This window comes from Triplophysa dalaica, chromosome 25 (genome assembly GCF_015846415.1).
Source record: "Triplophysa dalaica isolate WHDGS20190420 chromosome 25, ASM1584641v1, whole genome shotgun sequence".
NCBI classification, from domain to species: Eukaryota; Metazoa; Chordata; class Actinopteri; order Cypriniformes; family Nemacheilidae; genus Triplophysa; species Triplophysa dalaica.
In genome coordinates, this window is record NC_079566.1 from 4,791,714 (window position 1) to 4,811,075 (window position 19,362).

General features: G+C 37.3%; 1 protein-coding gene across 1 annotated transcript in view; it reads left to right on the plus strand.

Annotated features, from left to right (window-relative positions):
- thsd7aa (thrombospondin, type I, domain containing 7Aa) overlaps positions 1-19,362 on the plus strand; it is a 95,505-nt gene that overhangs the window by 61,314 nt on the left and 14,829 nt on the right. The window contains exons 8-19 of the mRNA XM_056741747.1: positions 3,356-3,608; positions 5,158-5,273; positions 6,782-6,923; positions 7,319-7,422; positions 8,431-8,625; positions 10,072-10,338; positions 12,525-12,703; positions 13,542-13,675; positions 13,767-13,920; positions 14,947-15,091; positions 15,472-15,587; positions 15,979-16,096. Of these exons, the coding sequence (XP_056597725.1) occupies positions 3,356-3,608; positions 5,158-5,273; positions 6,782-6,923; positions 7,319-7,422; positions 8,431-8,625; positions 10,072-10,338; positions 12,525-12,703; positions 13,542-13,675; positions 13,767-13,920; positions 14,947-15,091; positions 15,472-15,587; positions 15,979-16,096 (1,923 nt within the window). The remainder of the gene's footprint in view (positions 1-3,355; positions 3,609-5,157; positions 5,274-6,781; positions 6,924-7,318; positions 7,423-8,430; positions 8,626-10,071; positions 10,339-12,524; positions 12,704-13,541; positions 13,676-13,766; positions 13,921-14,946; positions 15,092-15,471; positions 15,588-15,978; positions 16,097-19,362) is intronic.

Below are 19,362 nucleotides of genomic sequence, written 5' to 3' on the forward strand. Positions count from 1 at the left end.
AATACAGTATCGATTAATTACTGACCGTAGTAGTATTAATACAATATCGATCAATTTTTGACAATTTTAGTATTAATACATTATCAATCAATTTGTTGCCAATATTAGGAGTAATACAATATCAATAGGTAATTTACAATATCAGTATAAATACAAATAATCAATATGATTATTTTCACTATTTTTGACAATATCAGTACACTGTGTCTCCGCTATGTTGCCCTTATTGAAGATTTCAGTCACACAGATGTTTAAATAGACATGAACAGATTATGACTAGCAAAAAGCTCTTCCCTCCCTCGTGCTAGTAAAGCAATCTTCCATGCGAGAAGACTGATAAAAATTCTTCATATCAGAATGTAATGAGCATCACCGAGTGTTAAGTGATCCAAACCTCTGGTGAGCTCAGGCTCTAGAAAAGTGTGTCTGATCTGTAGTAGACTAATGCTTAAGTGAGTGCTCGTAGGCAAAAACCTCTCCTTTACCTCTTCTACCCACTCGCCCATATTCCATTTCCAAATAGGCAGCTTGAGGGAACAAGAATGACCGAGCTAACAGCTTGGTTTTCTTCGGCATCACATCATTTTTATGGTCACGCTATCATACTCAGCCAGAGCGCATCAAAATCAAAGGCAGTATTTGATGCATGTGTGGTGTGCGGCTGTATTATGTGTTTACTTTCAGCGTGAATGTTCGGTCACATATGCGCAATGATGAGTTCTGCCCTGTGGCGAATTCCGCTATGTGCAGGGATCTCAGGTTATTATTAGCTTTCAGATGGTTCAGGAGACGATGAACAGATTGATGATAAGCGTCTAAGAAAGCAGGTGTGTGATAGCAGTAGCATGAAGATCAGTTGATACAGCCCTGCTTGCCATCTGCGTCAGTGTGAGGTGATGGAGAGAGTTTGATTGGAATGGAACGGTCATTTCACTGTCTGTGTTGTTCATGAATAATGGAGTTAAACTGTGACCGCTTGGCCGATAAAAGCCGATATAACACAATTGCAGTTAATGAGAGACATACAGAAAATTTGTGAAACTAAATGAACAATTATTTTGTACTTTTGTGAGTGACTAGTTAGTAGCATGTAGTGTAGCGTTAAAACAAACATTGACATAACGTTTATCTCGGGCAGCTAAATATAGCTAAACATAAATAGAATGTATAGAAATAAATGTAACACGCTTTATATTGGTGAAACAGAAAAAAATATTGTCGGATCATAAAAATGAATTTAGTCATGCAGATAATTAAAACCTTAAATCGATCCAATTTTCAAAAAAAAAATTATCGACGTTTCATTGGTTGCACGCGCCTGGCCCCACGTTAATTTCTATTTTTATCATTTATATTAATATCAATGTATATTACTATTTTATTGTATAATAATTGTATTAGATAAACAGTTGGTTAAATATTATTGCATATTTATTTGATTCAATTAACAATTTGCTGAATGGGTCGCACTTTGTCGCATTTAAGTTTAGCCAATTAACGATTGTTGTTTTTTTAAATAACCAACTTAGACTTGAATCTTTGCGGGTGTTCTCCGGAAGTTAAGTTTGGGCCACATAAGCGTGCATGGACAGTTACGTTTGTTTATGTTTTGTTGCATTGAAACCATCTATTTCGGCCATGGTGTTATACCAGTCTATCACTAGTGATCATTTAAGGACCACTATAGGTTGTGAACCTAAAATTTGATAACTTGATATTATAAATACTGACACTACTAGATTTTTATGTTTGCTTTCAATATAAAATAATTAAAAAGGGTGATTTTTGGATAGAACATATAAAAAGGTTTAGTTCAAAACTACATAGATCTAGTGACCACTTAAGGCTGGAATATATATATAGATATAACACACTTGCAGACTTTTTGAAAGTTTGCACAGAAAAACAGGACATCACACACTATGCGATATCATCTGCAGACTAGCGCAGACTTTTTGCAACAAGTTCAGACTGAAAATCTGGGCAAAATCTGAGCAAAAGTCCTGTAGTGTAATCAGCTTTACTGCTTTTTCTTAAAATAACACATGAAAATACCGCTTGACGTGATGAAAGAAATTGAGTGGCGATTCTCAGCTTTCCTGTAAATCGCTTGAATCTACTACCTGTGTTAATTTTATTAAATTAAACTAATACAATTTTATTGCAAGCAAATACAAAATGTTCCAATAAAGCTTTGTCAGAGTGGAGAGCATGAATTTAACGCAGGCACAGTTGCGTCCCACACCAAGAGATTAACACAACACGAGATGAGGATGACTGCATGTGCAACATGAACTGTAGCTCTTTGTGGTGCAAGGAACATGCAATTATGCTGAGCTGTGTTCAGACTCACTTTTGTAATTGCACAAAGGATTAATCTTCATTTGAGTCACAGGTCAGTGAATAACTAGAGGGAGTGATAATCCCTATTTGAAACAATGTGATTGTCATGCAGGTTTGTGATGCTCTGCTAATGCGCTGTCCTGGCATGCCCGGAAACACTATGAGAAGTTAAATAACCCCGCTTGTATTTATATGATTGTGTCTACCGAGCAGCTCACAGCAAGTGTTTTTTACCTGTGTAATGGAGTGTGTGATAATAGTCGATAACCCTCTTATAAATGAGGAACTGAAGAACTTTGCGCTGCAATGGTACAAAGGATAAGTCAAGTATTCAATATTTCAGGTGCCACTAAAAACAAGCTCTGCTTTTTTCCTCATTCACTGGTTTAACATTTTCTCATTGATGACTGTATCAGTTGACAATGCACACCATTGAGATAACAGCTGACAACTCCGTAGGGATTTTTTTTGTTTTTTTCATTAGGGTGGCTTTTCATAAAATAAAAGGAAGTGCTTGGTAAATAATTTGGACCTCCATTATCTTAAACGGTCATGGTTGCATTACCCTTGTGGATTTTTCATAGTTCATCCCGGCCACTCACTGAGTCAAATATATCCACAATACCACATTGCTTGTGTGCAAATTATATATGTATACACTTGCGTATGAAATATACTACATGACAGATGCAAAAACGCTAACACCGTGTCCACACCGGACACACGACACAACACTGCAAAAAACATTAGAAACACATTAGAAACCATTATAATTTTAAATTTTGTCCACACTGGATGCAACGCGATGCGACAACCCTATTGAGAAAAGCAGGTTGTCATGTTGCAACGCGCCTGTCACGTCCGTTGTAGAATAATAGTCATTATAATAGTCATATTCATCAGGAGGGAATAAAACAGCTTTACCATAAATTACGTATAGCATTATAGGATCAAAGGTTAAAGTTTGGTCTAAATGATAAAGAATCACCTTCCAACCTTTTTTATCTTCTAGGTGGGGGTCAGTGCCCCAACAGCAGCGCCCTCCAGGAGGTGCGCAGCTGTAATGATCATCCCTGCACTGTGTACCACTGGCAGACGGGACCCTGGGGTCAGTGCATAGAGGACACCTCTGTTCCCTCTGCCAACAGCTCGCTGGGCCGCGCCGGAGCTGGAGTCGCCAGTAATGAGGCCTTCTGTTCAGTAGGAATGCAGACGCGCAAAGTCATCTGTGTCCGGGTCAATGTGGGCCAGGTGCCACCAAAAAAGTATGTTTTTATGTTTTTGCATTATATCCGTGATATGATTGATTTTGTGTGTGTGTTGTAACAATGAAAATGAAGAAAGCCTTGAATGAATTGCATGATGTATTGATTTTATCTGTATTTATTGTTTTAGCATTATTTAAAAAAATATTTACCATCTTACAAGGTTACAAAGCTATTTCTCAATGGGTATCCTTAGATCCTCATAATTTTATTTCTTCCCTTATTGTCTAGCCTAACAATGATTGCATTTACATGCACAGTCTTACTCCAATTATGCTTAATAAGCTGATAACAAGTAGGTCATGTAAACGCGTGAAACAGTTTTCTTTTATCCGGGAAAGCTCATAAATGATGCAAGCAAAACCATTTTTGCGCTGCATGTAGATGCCTTTACCGGTTTTCTCTCAATTTTGTTGATATGCGCATGTCTGACAGTGCAATAGTAAAAGTCCCAAATGGAAGTGACAGTAAAATTATGCATAAAAGTCCCCTCTCCAATCATCCAGTTGATGTAGAAACGTCAAAATGAAAAAGTATTGTTGCATATGCTGGAAGAGATATAAAAATACAGTTTCTGACCATTTTCCCGCTGCATTTTTAATGACTAAACAGGCAATCGATGGTGACGTCACCGCACTCGAGAAACCTGCCAATTTTGTTGGAAAAGATATTAAAACACATTATGTATTCTGTTTATAGAGCTCAATATTCTAGTGCCCCGCTTGATCTTTATTGACAGATTGAGACTGTAGGTTGATGAGCTCTTATCCGGTAGTTAAGGTAGAAAGATCCGGTCTTCCCCGCAAGGCGTCAAATGGGCCGGGAATGTGTTTATTTACTTCGTTTAATAGCTGCATCATTCTGTCAGTGACTGTAAAAACAAGATGTCTGGTGCAGGGACCCCATGCTGGAAATGGAAATGAGGCACACTTTCTTTCTCCCAGGGGTTATTCATGCGCTGGGCTTTGACCGCTGATCTACATGTTCACATACGGATGCAGATTTGCAGACCCGGGCTGCATGCTGATCATTATAAGTCTGGGATTTTGTGTGAAAGCGACAGGAATGACATGGCACACGGTGTGAATAGGAAATGTCATATGTTCAAGGCATCCTACTGTATACATCTAGTATTCTTTTATTTTTAAGAAAAATTCTTGAATTATATCTGATTTACTGATTCACTAATTTAATTAATACAAAAAATGTTATTGAAAATAAATAGTAAAAATTATTTTTTTGTTTGGTTTGTCCCCTTTTTTTCTTATAATTCCAGTATGCACTTGTTGTGGCATGTACTTTGATGCATACAAAACCTCATGCCAACACAATTTGCGATTGTTTCAAATAGCATCTTGTATGATGAAAGCTTGGATATCATGCTCTTGTACAAAGAAGTTAATGTGCTTTTTCTCATTTCTCGCCCCCTAGGAATAGTGCACATTCCTAAATAGTTCCTCATTTTGTTTCATATTATTTCCTGTTTCAAATCTACACCTTATTTTCAGTGTTTGGATTAGGATAAACATGTGCCTGTTTTATTGTGTAGGTGCCCAGAGAGCCTACGTCCAGACACCGTAAGACCATGTCTCCTGCCCTGTAAGAGAGACTGTATCGTCACTCCATACAGCGACTGGACCCCCTGCCCCACCACATGCCATACAGGTGCGGTTCTGCTTCTTAAAACAAACTTGTACACTGGATAAATGGCTCGATGTTTAATGTATTTCATAGGCATATACCACATTTTTGGTGCATTTCTTACATTTTTTCATCAACTGAAGAATATGAATTATAATCCACATGAATGTTTATAGTTATTTGTGCTGTAGCATTTTGTTGACTTCACTACTTTTTTTTGTATTGTACTTTCCATTAGATTATTTTGTTCCCGCAATATGAACACAATAAAGATGCATTGTTGCTTGGCAACCCAGTCTATAGGAGCCAGAACAAATATTATAATATGCAGCCATATCAGAGCAATTTGTTATATAAGGCGAACTTGTGCTGCATTGCAATTGCTTGTTAAAACCATTTATTACTGTGAATGTCACACTTGAGCTTGTTTGAAATATCGTAATGCCTTTGAAAGAGCATCAGCTTGAGAGATTCTGTATCGGGCATGTTTTATCTTGCACTTGTTTTTTTGCCTTTGTTTTCTTTTGTATCTGATTATGTTGAAATGTGTGTGGTTTTACCTGTTTTTTTTTTAGAAAGCAACCCACAGGCAAATATTTCAGTTGATTTTCATAGAGAGCAATGATATTACATAAAGGTTATGGATGGTTAACCTAAAAATAAATATTCTTTCATAATTTTCCCACCCACCCTCGTGTCATTTTAAACCTGAATGACTTTCATTCTTCTGCAGAACACATGAGAAGATATTTCGAAGAAAGTTGGTAACCGGCACCCATTCATTTGCATTGGTTTTGTGTCCATACAATAAAATTGAATGAGTGCTGGCGCTGTTCGGGTACCAACTTTCTTCAAAATATCTTCTTTTGTTTTCTGCGGAAGGAAGAAAGTCCATTAAAGAACAAAGAGAGTTTCCTAAAATCTCCTTGTTCTCAGTTGTAGCTCATGCAAATATCACCCAGTAATCCCACGTCTCTCTAAGAGTTTCAGAAGAGATCTGTGCAGTGTCACAAACTGTTCAGTTTTGCCAAGATAGTTTACAATCAAAAATCTAATTTCAGTATGAAATCGATGTGAAATTTCTCATCACGACCAAACCATCTGTGCTTTTCTATTCACTTTCCCCTGAGCAACAAAAGAGCAACTTCTGCGCCATAAAATTTTCATTTGAGGAAGCAAAATGGCACAGTGCTACAAAATGAAAACAAATAATCCAGAACGAGACGCACATGTTTGTCTTTGCCTAGTGAAAAACTTGAGAGTATGAATCACTCTAACAAGTTTATATAAAAGAGATCGTCTGAGTATTGTGGTTTCATTTTTATCATTTCATTTCTAAATAGAGTCTAATATTGTTCCCATTAATCCACAAAGCAGATGGCACTGCCATTTCCGAAGTTTTAAGGCTGAAGTCGGCTGCAAACCTTGTTAACTGTAACACAGTCATGCAGAAACTCATGCATTGATTTGATGCTCTCTACAATTCTCTGTTTATGTGTGACTGTTTTATATTTTCTGTTCATCTTCTCTAGTGTATTTAGGTGGTACCATCAAAAAGAAGCAATCCAGGAAACGCATCATGATTCAGCTTCCAGCGAATGGAGGCCAGGACTGTCCAGAAGTTCTCTTCCAGGAAAAGGAATGTGATGCAGCCTCTGTTTGTCCAGGCTACAGGTAAACACAATGTCAAAATCGGTAACACTTTACTTAAAGTATAAATCTATAATTCAGAAGTAGTTTTATGTTTTATTTATGCATTGTAATGCACCTTATATTGTCTCATGAATAATTGTAACTACTGTTAATACATTATAACACTTATCAATTCATTGTTACACTTCGTATTTTTATGTTGTATATAATTCTTTACAAGAACATTTAATTTATAACAATAAACATTATGAACAATTGTAATGCATCATACCATTTAATAAGCCTTAATAATGTGTTATAAGTAAAGTCTTACCTCAAGATCGAATTCCTGAATTCATGCCAATAAAATGTACACACTTTATTATAAAAATATTACAAAAAGCTCTCAATCACTATAAATGAAATCTCTTCCACAGGTGGAAATCTCACAAGTGGAGAAGGTGTCAGCTGGTGCCGTGGAGCATTCGGCAGGACAGCCCCGGAGCTCAGGAGACCTGTGGACCAGGACTACAAGCAAGAGGTTAAAAACTGCTTAAAAGATGCTTCATCTTACAATGATGTTTGTCAAAACTACTTTGTAGATGCTATGCTTCTCATCGAAGGTGTAGAGATGCGTTTACGTGTTGTAAATACATGAGATTGGTGAAAATGTGATCTGTAACTGAGAATTGGCATCAAAGCTCTACTGCTGGCTCTTTACAAATAACATTAATCACTGCGTAAATGCCTTCGGATACAAACTAAATGATTCAGAAGCTTCTCTGAAGTAGTCTACAGATAAACCTTTTGCTCCGACTCTCACCATAAATACTTAAGGGGTTTTAACGCTGGCCTATTACTGTGGAATGAATACAAAACATACATGAAAATGAAAGATGAGAGTCTTTGGTTAGACGCTTGCAGACAGTGATTGTTGCCATGAGGCGATGAGTATCTCTAATAGAAGTTTATTTACTGGAATAGTTCTGAATGTCTGTTTATATGGGAAGGTTTACATTTTTGGAAAATTTGAGGAGGCAAAAATTAGAATTTCCCATCATGGATGACCCATGAAATGTCTTACAAAAGTGGATATGACTCGAAAGAAAATGCAAGAAGATCGTCTGTAAATGATTCCCAGACTTACATAATAAACACAATAGAAGATCGTCTTTAGATGTCAAGATAAGCAGCACTTTACAGCACAGCCTGCATTAGCGACTATTACTCGTAATAGTATCACGCAGCACACAGACAAGGCTGAAGAAGCAATCCAATACAGTTGCTTTCACACTGATTCGATGATATACGTCTGGATCCGTTCGGCTCGAGTCAATAGGCATTAAACTGCTCTCTCGTGTAATCCATCACAAGATGCTTATCTTTATTCAATATCTATGGCTTTATTGGTGAGAGAAGGCTGATCCTTATCACTGTTCAGTCATTGAAATTAAGAGTTTTGTTAACGAATGGTATTTTTTCTTCGGCTTTTTATTCTCATATTATTGTAGGTTTAGTTCCATTTATAATCTTTCTTTTTCATTTTCAGCTGTCTCTTGTAAGAAGGTGGATGGTGGAGCACCAGATGTAGCGGCATGTCTGAAGTTTGCTGGTCCTATGCCTCAGCTCACTCAGTCATGTCAACTTCCGTGTCAAGATGACTGCCAGCTTACCAGCTGGTCCAAATTCTCATCATGTGCAGCTGATTGTGTCGGTGTTCGGACCAGGAAAAGGATGCTTGTTGGTAAGCTCTGCTTCTGGACATTCAATCAGCATTTTTAGATGTATGGTATTCCAGTACAATGTTTGTTGAATTCCAACAAAATCAAACCTCAGTAGTGACACAAAAGTCGTCCAGCAGCAATGTGAAAGACTGACAGCATGACAAGACACATGAAAACATTGACAAATATATACATTTGTAAACTTTTTCTAGATACGTGTACAAAAATTATTTTGTGTTGCTTAAAATTGAATATGAACTTGCTTTCTTTTAAGTATTTGAAGTCAGAGCATCTTCTTCAGTTTTCATTTTCTTCAAATAAATGCACATACCTATGTATAAATGTGTAGGATAATGTAAGTCGCTTTGGATAAAAGCGTCTGCCAAATGCGTAAATGTAAATGTAAATAGAAACAATATTCTTATTTGAAATTTGGGAAAAATATTGTTAGTAGGTCACAGAATAAAACAAATATGATCATTTTAACTAACACATACCCCTATAAATATAATTCAGAAAATAATTTTGAAATAGTCTCTTCATTTTTTCCGCAGCTGTATGTTACAACAATACAGCATCAAAATAAATATTTTTACTTGATGTGTAAATCATCTTGCAATGGTAGGGATATCCATCCATTGTATAGGTAATTAAAAAAGTAGTTCATATACAAATAAAAATTCTTTCATCATTTATTCACCCTCATAATTCTTCAAAACATGTATTAGTTTCTATCTTTTGTGGAACACTAAAGAAGATATTTTGCGAAATGTATTTTTGTTCATACAATGGAAGTACAATGGAAGTTGAACGTTGGTGTTTGGTTGAATCTTCTTTTGTGTTCGGCAGAAGAAAGAAACTCATACATGTTTTGAAGAACTATTAGGTTGAATAAATTATGAAAAAAAAATGTGTAGATTAACTATGCTTTTAATTACCTATACAATGGATGGATATCTCTACCATTGTGAAATGATTTACATGGGATAAAGAAAAAGAATGAGGATAAAATAATTACAATTTTTGGATGAACTGCCCTTTAAATAAACCTTATCTGATACAAAGACTTGAGCTAGATAGCATCAACAAGGCATTTGATTGAATCTCACCTGAGGCAGGAATGTGACTTAACCTTTATTGTAAAGTTCTGTGAGGAGATCAGTTGGTTATTTAGAAGGTTACAAAACACATTGTGTCCCAAACACTGCCCTTTAAAAGGTCTGCTTTAAATCAGACAAGGTTAGAAACGATTACCTGGGATAAGACCAGACTATGTTTGAATTGGTTTTAATTCTTTGTTAGCGGAAAGACTTCAAATTACAAAAGAGCGAGATACCAATACAGGACTTTGAATTACCTGGTTTTAAACCATTATAAAACAAATAAAATAAACTGCATTATTTGATGCTGTGACTTTGAACTTCACCTTTCTAAACAACTGTGTCGATATGATTTTATGCCCTCAGGTAAAAGCAAAAAAAGGGAACAGTGTAAAAACACACAGATATACCCTCTAAGCGAGACGCAGTACTGCCCGTGCAACAAGTACAATGCCCAGCCTGTGGGAAACTGGTCGGACTGCATACTGCCCGAGGGTGGACGTGTAGAGGGGCTTTTGGGGATGAAAGTACAAGGTGATATCAAGGAATGTGGCCAGGGCTACCGGTATCAAGCTATGGTGTGTTATGATCAGGATAACCGACTCGTGGAGACATCACGCTGCAACAGTCACGGTGAGTTGACAGACATGTGAAACTAAATTTTATTGTTATCCAGTTAAGTTTTGCTTGTTTATAACTGTATGCATATTTGTCTGGAAAATGAGTTAGTATTTTAATAAAATTACAAAATGTTATTTACACATGGGAAAAACTACACATTGTATTGTTTTATTGACATTCATTTGACCATTTGGGGTACAGTTCACCAAAAAATGAAAATTAAGCATAACACAAAAGAAGATATTTTGAAGAAAGTTGGTAACCGAACAGCACTGGACCCCATTGACTTATACTGTACAGACACAAAACCAATGCAAGTGAATGGGGGCCAGTTAACGACATTCTTCAAAATATCTTCTTTTGTGTCCTGCGGAAGAAAGAAAAACACGTTTGAACTGATATGAAGATGAGTAAATGATAACAGAATTTTCATTTTTCGGTGAACTATTACTTTAAGAGAGATTGACACAATGCATGTATGAAGCATGGATGTTTACTAAAATCAATCCTTGAATTAAGACCATAAAGGCGTATGCTTCACACCCACCGATGGTCAAAATAAAATCAATGTTGAAAATATGAAGCACTCTGCAACAGTGTTCATCGTCTAATTCTGCTCGGGGACCTCTCACAAACCTCCAAAAGCAAAGGAGCTCAAAAAGGAGCATTGAACAATCCCTTCCTCTCAATCCAAGATTAGGAAGTGGAAAACAAAGCACTAGATCAAAGCGCGGGCAATGTTTTGGGCCATGCAGAAGCTCAGTGACGTTAAGAACTATGTCTTTATGAGTCACGAGCTCCTCTTATGGATTGAACATGCTCAGCTTGAGGCCTGTGAGATGCTCAAAGACGTAGCATCCCTGGTGTGATGGTGTGCTGATGGAGGCAGGGCATTTCTCTCTTGCTCGCTCGCTCTCTCTCTCTCTCTTCCTTCTCTTCCTGCTGCCTCTGAGACATCCCTCACTCCAGTTAGACGCACACCTCTGCACAATTTGAAGCATGGAGCATCTAGAATTTTGTGAAGCTGTCAGATTGACATGTTGCCTGAGGCGATTTGTTAGGGGGGGTTAGTGTGTTCTTAATCCATGTATGGAAAGAGAGGTTTCTTATATAGCGCTGTTTTTTTTTTTTAAATCTATGTGTGTATTTGTGTATATAGGATTCTTTATTTAAAGGCACAAACCGTGGAAGACCAAGAAACAAGGGCAAATAAGCTATTATTACACTTTAAGTTCACTTTGTATCTTTTATCGTCTGCTGAAAAATATACTAGTCAACCACACAAAGATATACATAGGTAGGGGGGTCACGTTTATAAAATTGAATGGATCAATGAGTTCAGTTTAGACCACTGCACTGTATTCATTCTTTTTAACAAGCGCCTTTCATTCCTAGAAGGCAGAATTAATTTAAAGCTTCTCATTGGTCCATAGACAGGATGTCAAGGCAAATGTCAGGATCAGCCAGGGAGCAAATGAGATTTCTTACCGCGTGCTTTGACATCATAACCACCAACCAGAAATGGTCTTTTTGTGTCTTTCTGCAAGCTCTGCACAATTTTTGTTGTTGAATTTGTTACCTTGTTATCTGGGTGATCTATTGATTTAATTATAAAATATCTCTTCCGTCGCTGCTTTTTCAACACCAATCTCCGATAACGTATTTGTTCAACTATAAACTATAGTTTTCAGTCAAATTTTCAGTATTTCCTGTTTGGTATTATGCATGCTTATTTAAAGGAGCAGTGCATCACAATAGAGACTCTTCCCCCTCTTTTGAATGTCATTGCTGTCCTTTCAAAACCTTCAATTTTCAAATGAGGAATTCTTTTTTTAAATGGTTTACTACTGTGTTGTCAAAGGTGACAAGTAGTTTGTAATAGTAGTAATATTAGTTTTTGCTTAACCCAGTGACAAACATAAAGGTTGACTAATAATAATGATTTATGGCAAAAGAAATAATTACGAAATATGAAGAGACAAGGTTTCAGAATGACAGCAGAGATATGTTCCTGAAGACCATTTAAACAACCCAACTATGAAGCACTTCCTGTATCAGTTTTTTAAAACTACACACACACTAAAATAATATACAACCAACTGAATTGATAATATCAAATGAATAATTAAATTAATTATATTATTGAACTGGTTTGACTTATTATACAGTAGATACACAATACAATTGCTCTTTTACAGGGTACATTGAAGAAGCCTGTATCATTCCCTGCCCGTCTGACTGTAAACTCAGCGAGTGGTCAAATTGGTCACGCTGCAGCAAATCATGCGGGAGTGGGGTGAAAGTACGATCAAAGTGGCTCCGAGAGAAACCTTATAACGGTGGAAGACCCTGCCCTAAACTTGACCATGTTAACCAGGTACAGTATGTAGAAGATCTACATTCATTTATAAACCTTTGATGGTGTTGGATTAGTGCTCGTCTTGTTTTAATGATTCATTAGCAAGCTGTTATAAATATTTGATCATAAGACCAAACAGAATTACATGTTTCATTAATGCGCTGTAATAAGTCTGCTAATATGTTAATATCATGGCATTATGTGTCCTACATCACAGAATTATGTTTTTATAAGATTGTAAAATTGAAACAATGTGTATTTGCAAAGCTTTCAATGATCTACCATCTTTATTTTCCATGTTCTTTTGATCTCACCATCGGGGGAATCCTGCCACAGGCCCAGGTAAATATCAATTCAAATGTATTGTTATAATTATATATATATATTTTTTTTAAATTAATTTATTATTATTTATTAATTAATTTAAATTATGACAAATCTTAATTTCATAATAAGTTTTGCTTATTAATTAATACAAATATGTTTACGTCATTTTAACCCAAGATCTTGATAAATATATGCCTTCTGCATGCAGCAACCCAAGGAATCAGAAACAATCTGAAAAGTGTTATATTATATTGTATTGCTCATGAATATTAACTAGGTGATGTGATGTTCAGACAGTAGTCTTAACTGGTTTGCTCAAAGGAAAAACTGGCCTTTAACCGTTGCGAATTTATTGAACATTCATTCAGTCCACTAACAAACAGTCTACTAGAGTCACTAACAGTCCACTAAAGTGGTCACAGAAATGGTCTTCTCAATGCAAATCAAACCTCTTAAAATGTTTCATGAACACAAACTCAACTTCCTAGTCATTTACAACCTTGTTGTAATCTTTGTGTTGTCTCTTCAGGTGTATGAAGTGGTGCCGTGTCTGAGTGACTGTAGTCAGTGTGTTTGGGTGGCTGAACCGTGGAGCGTCTGGAAGGTCAGTAACGTCGATCTGAAGGAGAACTGCGGGGAAGGTGTACAGACGAGAAAAGTCAGGTACGATATATTTAAACATGCCTTTCTCTTGAAGGTTCATGTAAATTGACTAAAATCTATATAACAGATTATTTGTTTTATATTTGTGAAGGTGCATGCAAAACACTGTGGATGGGCCTTCAGACCCTGTGGAGGACTATCTGTGTGATCCAGAGGAGATGCCTCTTGGAGCCAGAGAGAGCAAGCTTCCCTGTCCAGAGGATTGTGTTCTTACGGACTGGATATCCTGGAGTCCATGTTCACTGGTGAGAAAGCACATTGATCACTTACATACCTGTGAACTCTAATGTGTGATCTAGCACACAATCCTACTGCCCCCAAAAGTGTTGTAATGGGTAATTCAGCCCTGTTTTAATTTTTCACACAGTATGGTGCTTATGAAGAGGATGAGCCTAACGTTTTTCAATGCACATGTGCCCTTAACGCCTTAGTCTGGAACTTAAAGGGATATTTCATCTTAAAATTCTTATAATAATTCGAATCAAGACATTCTAAACGTTTATGGCTTTCTTTTACTGAGCACAAAAGAAGATAGTTTGAGAAATGATTCTGGTTCTGTGTGTCCATACAGCGGAAGTCAATGGGGGTTGTTTGGTTATCTCCATTCTTCAAAATAACTTTTTGTCCCATGCGAAAGTAATGTTCAAACATAAAGTCATGCAGGTTTGGAACGACATGATGTTAAATGTATGATCCAAGATTTTTTATTTTTGGGTGATCTCCATGTTTGGATTAGCCAGAGGTTGCTTTTTTACATTTCCTATTTAGAAGGATTTGAGAGACAGCAGATGGGCCATTCGAACGCTGTTACTTTCTTGGTCAGCAGTAAACCGGCTATCTGTAAATACAGCAGTACTAGGTTTAGATTATGGTGGTGGTTGCCTTCGTGGGGCACTTCATCTTGCCGGAGGTAGTGAGCTCACACATTAAACAGTCAGCAGTGGCATAAGTGTTTACGGGCGATATTGAGGATTCTCTCAGGGGTGGTTCTGGTGTGGGGGGTTTTTCTCTTGTCTCTCTGTGTGATTTCCCGGCGTGCTGCCACTGAACTGCAAGGAAAGCTAATTGCCATGGATACCGAGAGTATCCCTGCTGAGAAAATGCTGGAATTTATTTTCCTGCCAACATCTACAACGGCAAAGAAAATCCAAAGGCTAAATTCATCCAGCGTGCATATGCTGAACATTTGAAGACGTCCTTTCTTTCAATGAATAGATTGTTTGTTTATTTGTTGTTCATTTTTCATCAAACTCTCTGTTTTTTTATTGAAGCCGTGTAATGTGAACAGTACAAGGCAGAGAACCGCCAGCCCTTTACGTCAGCCTGGGGATGATGGGAAACAGTGTCCTTCAACTACAGAGAGAGAAACATGCATCCTAAACACGAACTGCTACCATTACTCCTATAATATTACAGGTAACTATTGATAAATAGTGAGTGTGCGGTTTCAAACCTTGTGTGGCCCAAACTTAACTCCCAGTAACCCTCCGCAAAGAATAGTCCCCTGCTGATAACAAGCAAAAGAAATAACATAGCAAGCTAAAAGTATGTCGAGCCAGTTTTAGTTTGGGTTACCAGTAGTACTAAACACGACCCATTAAGCAAATTATTCACCATCTAATCAAATGAACATAGAATAAAAATGATCAAATTGTTAATATAATATACGCTAGAGTATTGATTCCCCACAGGAATCCCTCCGAAATGATTTGCTCGCTTATAAACTATGAAATGCTTATACGTGTTCTGTGAAATGTTGTGGACAAAAAGTTTTGTTTATAATATTATACATCCAGACTGGAGCACGTGTCAGCTGAGCGACAGAGCTGTGTGTGGGGCTGGATTCAAATCACGCATGCTGGACTGTGTTCGCAGTGATGGCAAGTCAGTGGACCTCAAGTTTTGTGAGGAGGTGCGGTAATATTGTTTCACCTTACAATATGTATGTACAGGAAATTACAGTAGTTACAAATCGTCGCTGCCACTTTACAGGAAATATATATAATTTTTTTATTAATGAAATACTTTGTTGTCAATGTTAACAAGCTCTGTTTAACACTTTCTTTTGGTTGAATATTTGCAAAATACACCGACAAACATAATGAGTGACCTATAGTAATGATTTATGAATACAAATATGTAAAATGGAGAATCAAGTCCGAAAGAGACAAAATTGACTTTGTATAGTGCATGAATTTCACAAATTTTGTGGATAAATGACACTAATGGTGTTTTATCTAAAGCTTTTTTATGCTCCACTTTCTCCGTATGTATCTAACTAAATTTATTTTCTGTTATTGTAGCTTGGTCTTGAGAAGAAATGGCAGATGAATGCTTCCTGTGTGGTCGAGTGCCCCGTCAACTGCCAGCTGTCTGATTGGTCGTCTTGGTCCGAATGCTCCCACACGTGTGGTCTTGCAGGTAGACTAACACCTCAAGATACCCTAAAGCTCTGCTGGTTGGATATGAGCCAACACACACTCAACATTTTACAGGTTCAGAGTGATTAAATTTGTCCGGCTTGGTTAATTCACACTCTCAGCAGTCCTGGTTAGACTTAGTTTGACAGCCTCCATCAGGCAATTTCGAAGCCTCGGGAGGGCTATTGGGTCTCGCGGTCCAAAACGTTAGTCTTTGATGTCAGCTACTGTGACTGGTTCCTCAAATTGCAGGTTTTGGGGAATTACACTGAGCTTTTAGCTGTCTTTTAGAATTACCAGAGCATTGGCTGAAACCACTGAAAAAATTTATGGTGGGAGAGGAATCATGTTATCATCCAAAACCAGTGTTTGAACAGAGGATAATGATGTCCTTCGGTGTAATTCCATCTGCTTCCACGATTGATTAGGAGGCAATTGTGTTTGTGTGCTCCGGGCCTTTGAGACCACTACACAAGGTCTTTGAAGCCAATGGCCAGCAACTGATAGAGCAAACCCTGCTGCTATGTGAAACCTATACTGGCTTAGTTCATTGTACCCTCTTTAATCTCTCCCTGGGGGTGGGATTCTCACAGAGATAGAGAATCAGCAGGTAAACTGTAGCTCCTAACAGAAAAAATATTCTGGACGCTTGTGAATGAAGTAGCCACAGGAATACAAAGGACTCAGGAATCAAGCTTGGGTTCATTTGTTTATTTTGTCAAACAAGCCAATTACATCAATGCAATTGTAAGAAACCGTGGCCATGAAGTCCAAAACAACGAATCACAAAACTAATAATAAATCTGCAAAAAAAAATCCAAAATCAAAATTACAGTCTGAAAACGCAATATAAATTCTAAAAGCAAACTAACAAAAATAAAACACAACAACAAATCTGGAAGCAGAATTCAAGTCAGAAAATACAACGAATAATCTGTCTAACCGGAAAAGGTAATTATTTTGTTGGAATAGGAAAGTTACTGCTGATTGGATAATTGGACTCCTGTCAATCAAGACATCCAGGAAGTACGTTCAATGTTACCTATAAGGAAGGACATTCGTATGCTTTATAGAGCATATTGATTCATTTACGTTTTAAAAGCAACCATAATAAGCAGAGCCAAAAACTAACTACAGTCTTATCCTACAATGCAGTTTTTTTTGCACAAAAAAATCCCCTCAAATGGACTCTCTCGGTATCAAACATAAACCCGTCGCTTACCAGTCACACATTTTTTCACTGTAGCCACCAGTAGAGAAATGACAAACAGACGAAAAGGATGAAAAGAAGAGAGAAACAGAACAAACATGGATATGAGCAATCCCTACGGCTAGAAACTCACACAAAGCCTCGCAACATTTGTGTGTGTCGAGTTATCCCAATAGAAGTCGTCATATAAAAAGAGAAAACAAAGAGCTTGGGAGTTGATTTGGTTTGTGGTTGTTGGAAAGCAGGGAGCTTCACGGAGGCTTCTCCGGGGGGAAAGGCCATCACGGCAGGCTGCGGCGAAGATGAATTGCATGTGGTACAACTAGCTTCGGGCAGCGCGCTGGCCAGGGACCGGGCTGTGATCATGCTGAACATTAAGAAGTGCCTCACTGTGCCATGTGAGCTTTTGTGCATCCAACTTGTTTTCATAATAACAGGTAGTATATGCCGTTCGCCCGCCAGTGTGGAGAACATTTTCTTCCTTGGATGGTAATTTTATGTCTGTTATAAACAACACAGAGGGCTTGGTGACCTTTACCAGAAGACATATGCAGAGGTGCACAGGCGACAAGAGCCATTTAGAGATTCCAGTAAGTGGACGCTATTTAAAAGACATGTAGTCATTGGTCTATATTTTAAGTTAACAGTATGCTGTTATGAAAACTTAAATACACTTATTGTAATTCCAAGTTTGTGTGTTTTAAGCAAGTGAATCAACATTGTAATATTTAGTAATTCTCATGCTTTATATTGGTTTTTGTATTTAGGTCTTTGTTGTACCGCCCGCCTTCCAAAATAAGCATTCTGGTAAGAAAAGGGTGTGGTTGATTCTTGCTTGTGCATTTCCCACTAGGATTCCTGACTAATTGACAGAGTTTTATGGCAAGCGTCCCCTGGGCGCCAGTCTTAAACAGCTGGATGCCTTCTGCCTGAAAGACTCCGCACTCTATTTCTCTCCATCCCTCTGTACAACCCCGAGGAATCGATTTAAGAAAATCAAGATAGAGAGAAAGAGAGAGAGAGAGAGAGATGAATATTCAAAGTGGTTTCCGGGCCTGGAAGTAGGCTTGAAAATGCCTGGCAGATTAAGTTATTCACAGAAGGGAAGGAACATTACTGCACAGAAAAAAAGAATAATTTTAGGTCACACATTTTTGGTTCTCCTAGGGGAGAGATAGTGTTACCTGAGATGGTGCGCGTGAAACGTGAGAAGATTCACTTACGGTAAAAGCCCTTATTTCATTCCTCAGGTCATTCTGATGGAGGTTAGACGAAAGATAATCGTCATACTACATGTAAGGAGCCTGAGGAAAACAAGGGCGTTGGGCTTTCATTGAAAATAACATTTTTCATTTCTTATTGAAAAAATTTGTCCTACGTATATATATATATATTTTTTTTTTGTTATATATTTTTACGTTTTATGTACATTTTTACATCTTTCTATTTTTGGTTTAATTATATATTTTTATATTTTTTCATGTAGTTTTTATGAATATATTTTCATACCGGAATATCATTTTCTATGGTTTGTATATGTATATAGCTGTGCATTATACAAATAAACTCTTAAATCTTTAAGCAACAAATGTTTTAAAGTCCGCATGAAATGGAAAAAAAAATCATCTTCTTTTCAGTATCCTGATGTATATCCCAGTAAATCGGCTTCTGAAATGAGAATGTCCATGGAGAACTGATTCTCCGATAGCCCCGCCCTCACAAAAATTCCCATGACCTGAAGTAAAGAAAAGTGATTAAAGATCCCGTAAACCGGATGTTGTGATGGTTTTTCTTTCGTATTTTGACATATTTCTGAGTGAAATGGAATTTCTGATGAGAAAAACAGTGGGCGTGGCTTTCGTCTTTCTTTTATTGGATGTATAAAAACAATCGTCGCATTTTGAAATGGAACTGGCAGCAGACTGATAGTTGAAGGGGAGGAGTTAACGGATGCTCCGCCCAAGACGTCTGACAGTCATCATTTAAGATGTATAGTCATTACAAGAGGAAATGCTTTTGCAGATTTCAACTAAAGATTATGAGGGCACAATTTTTTT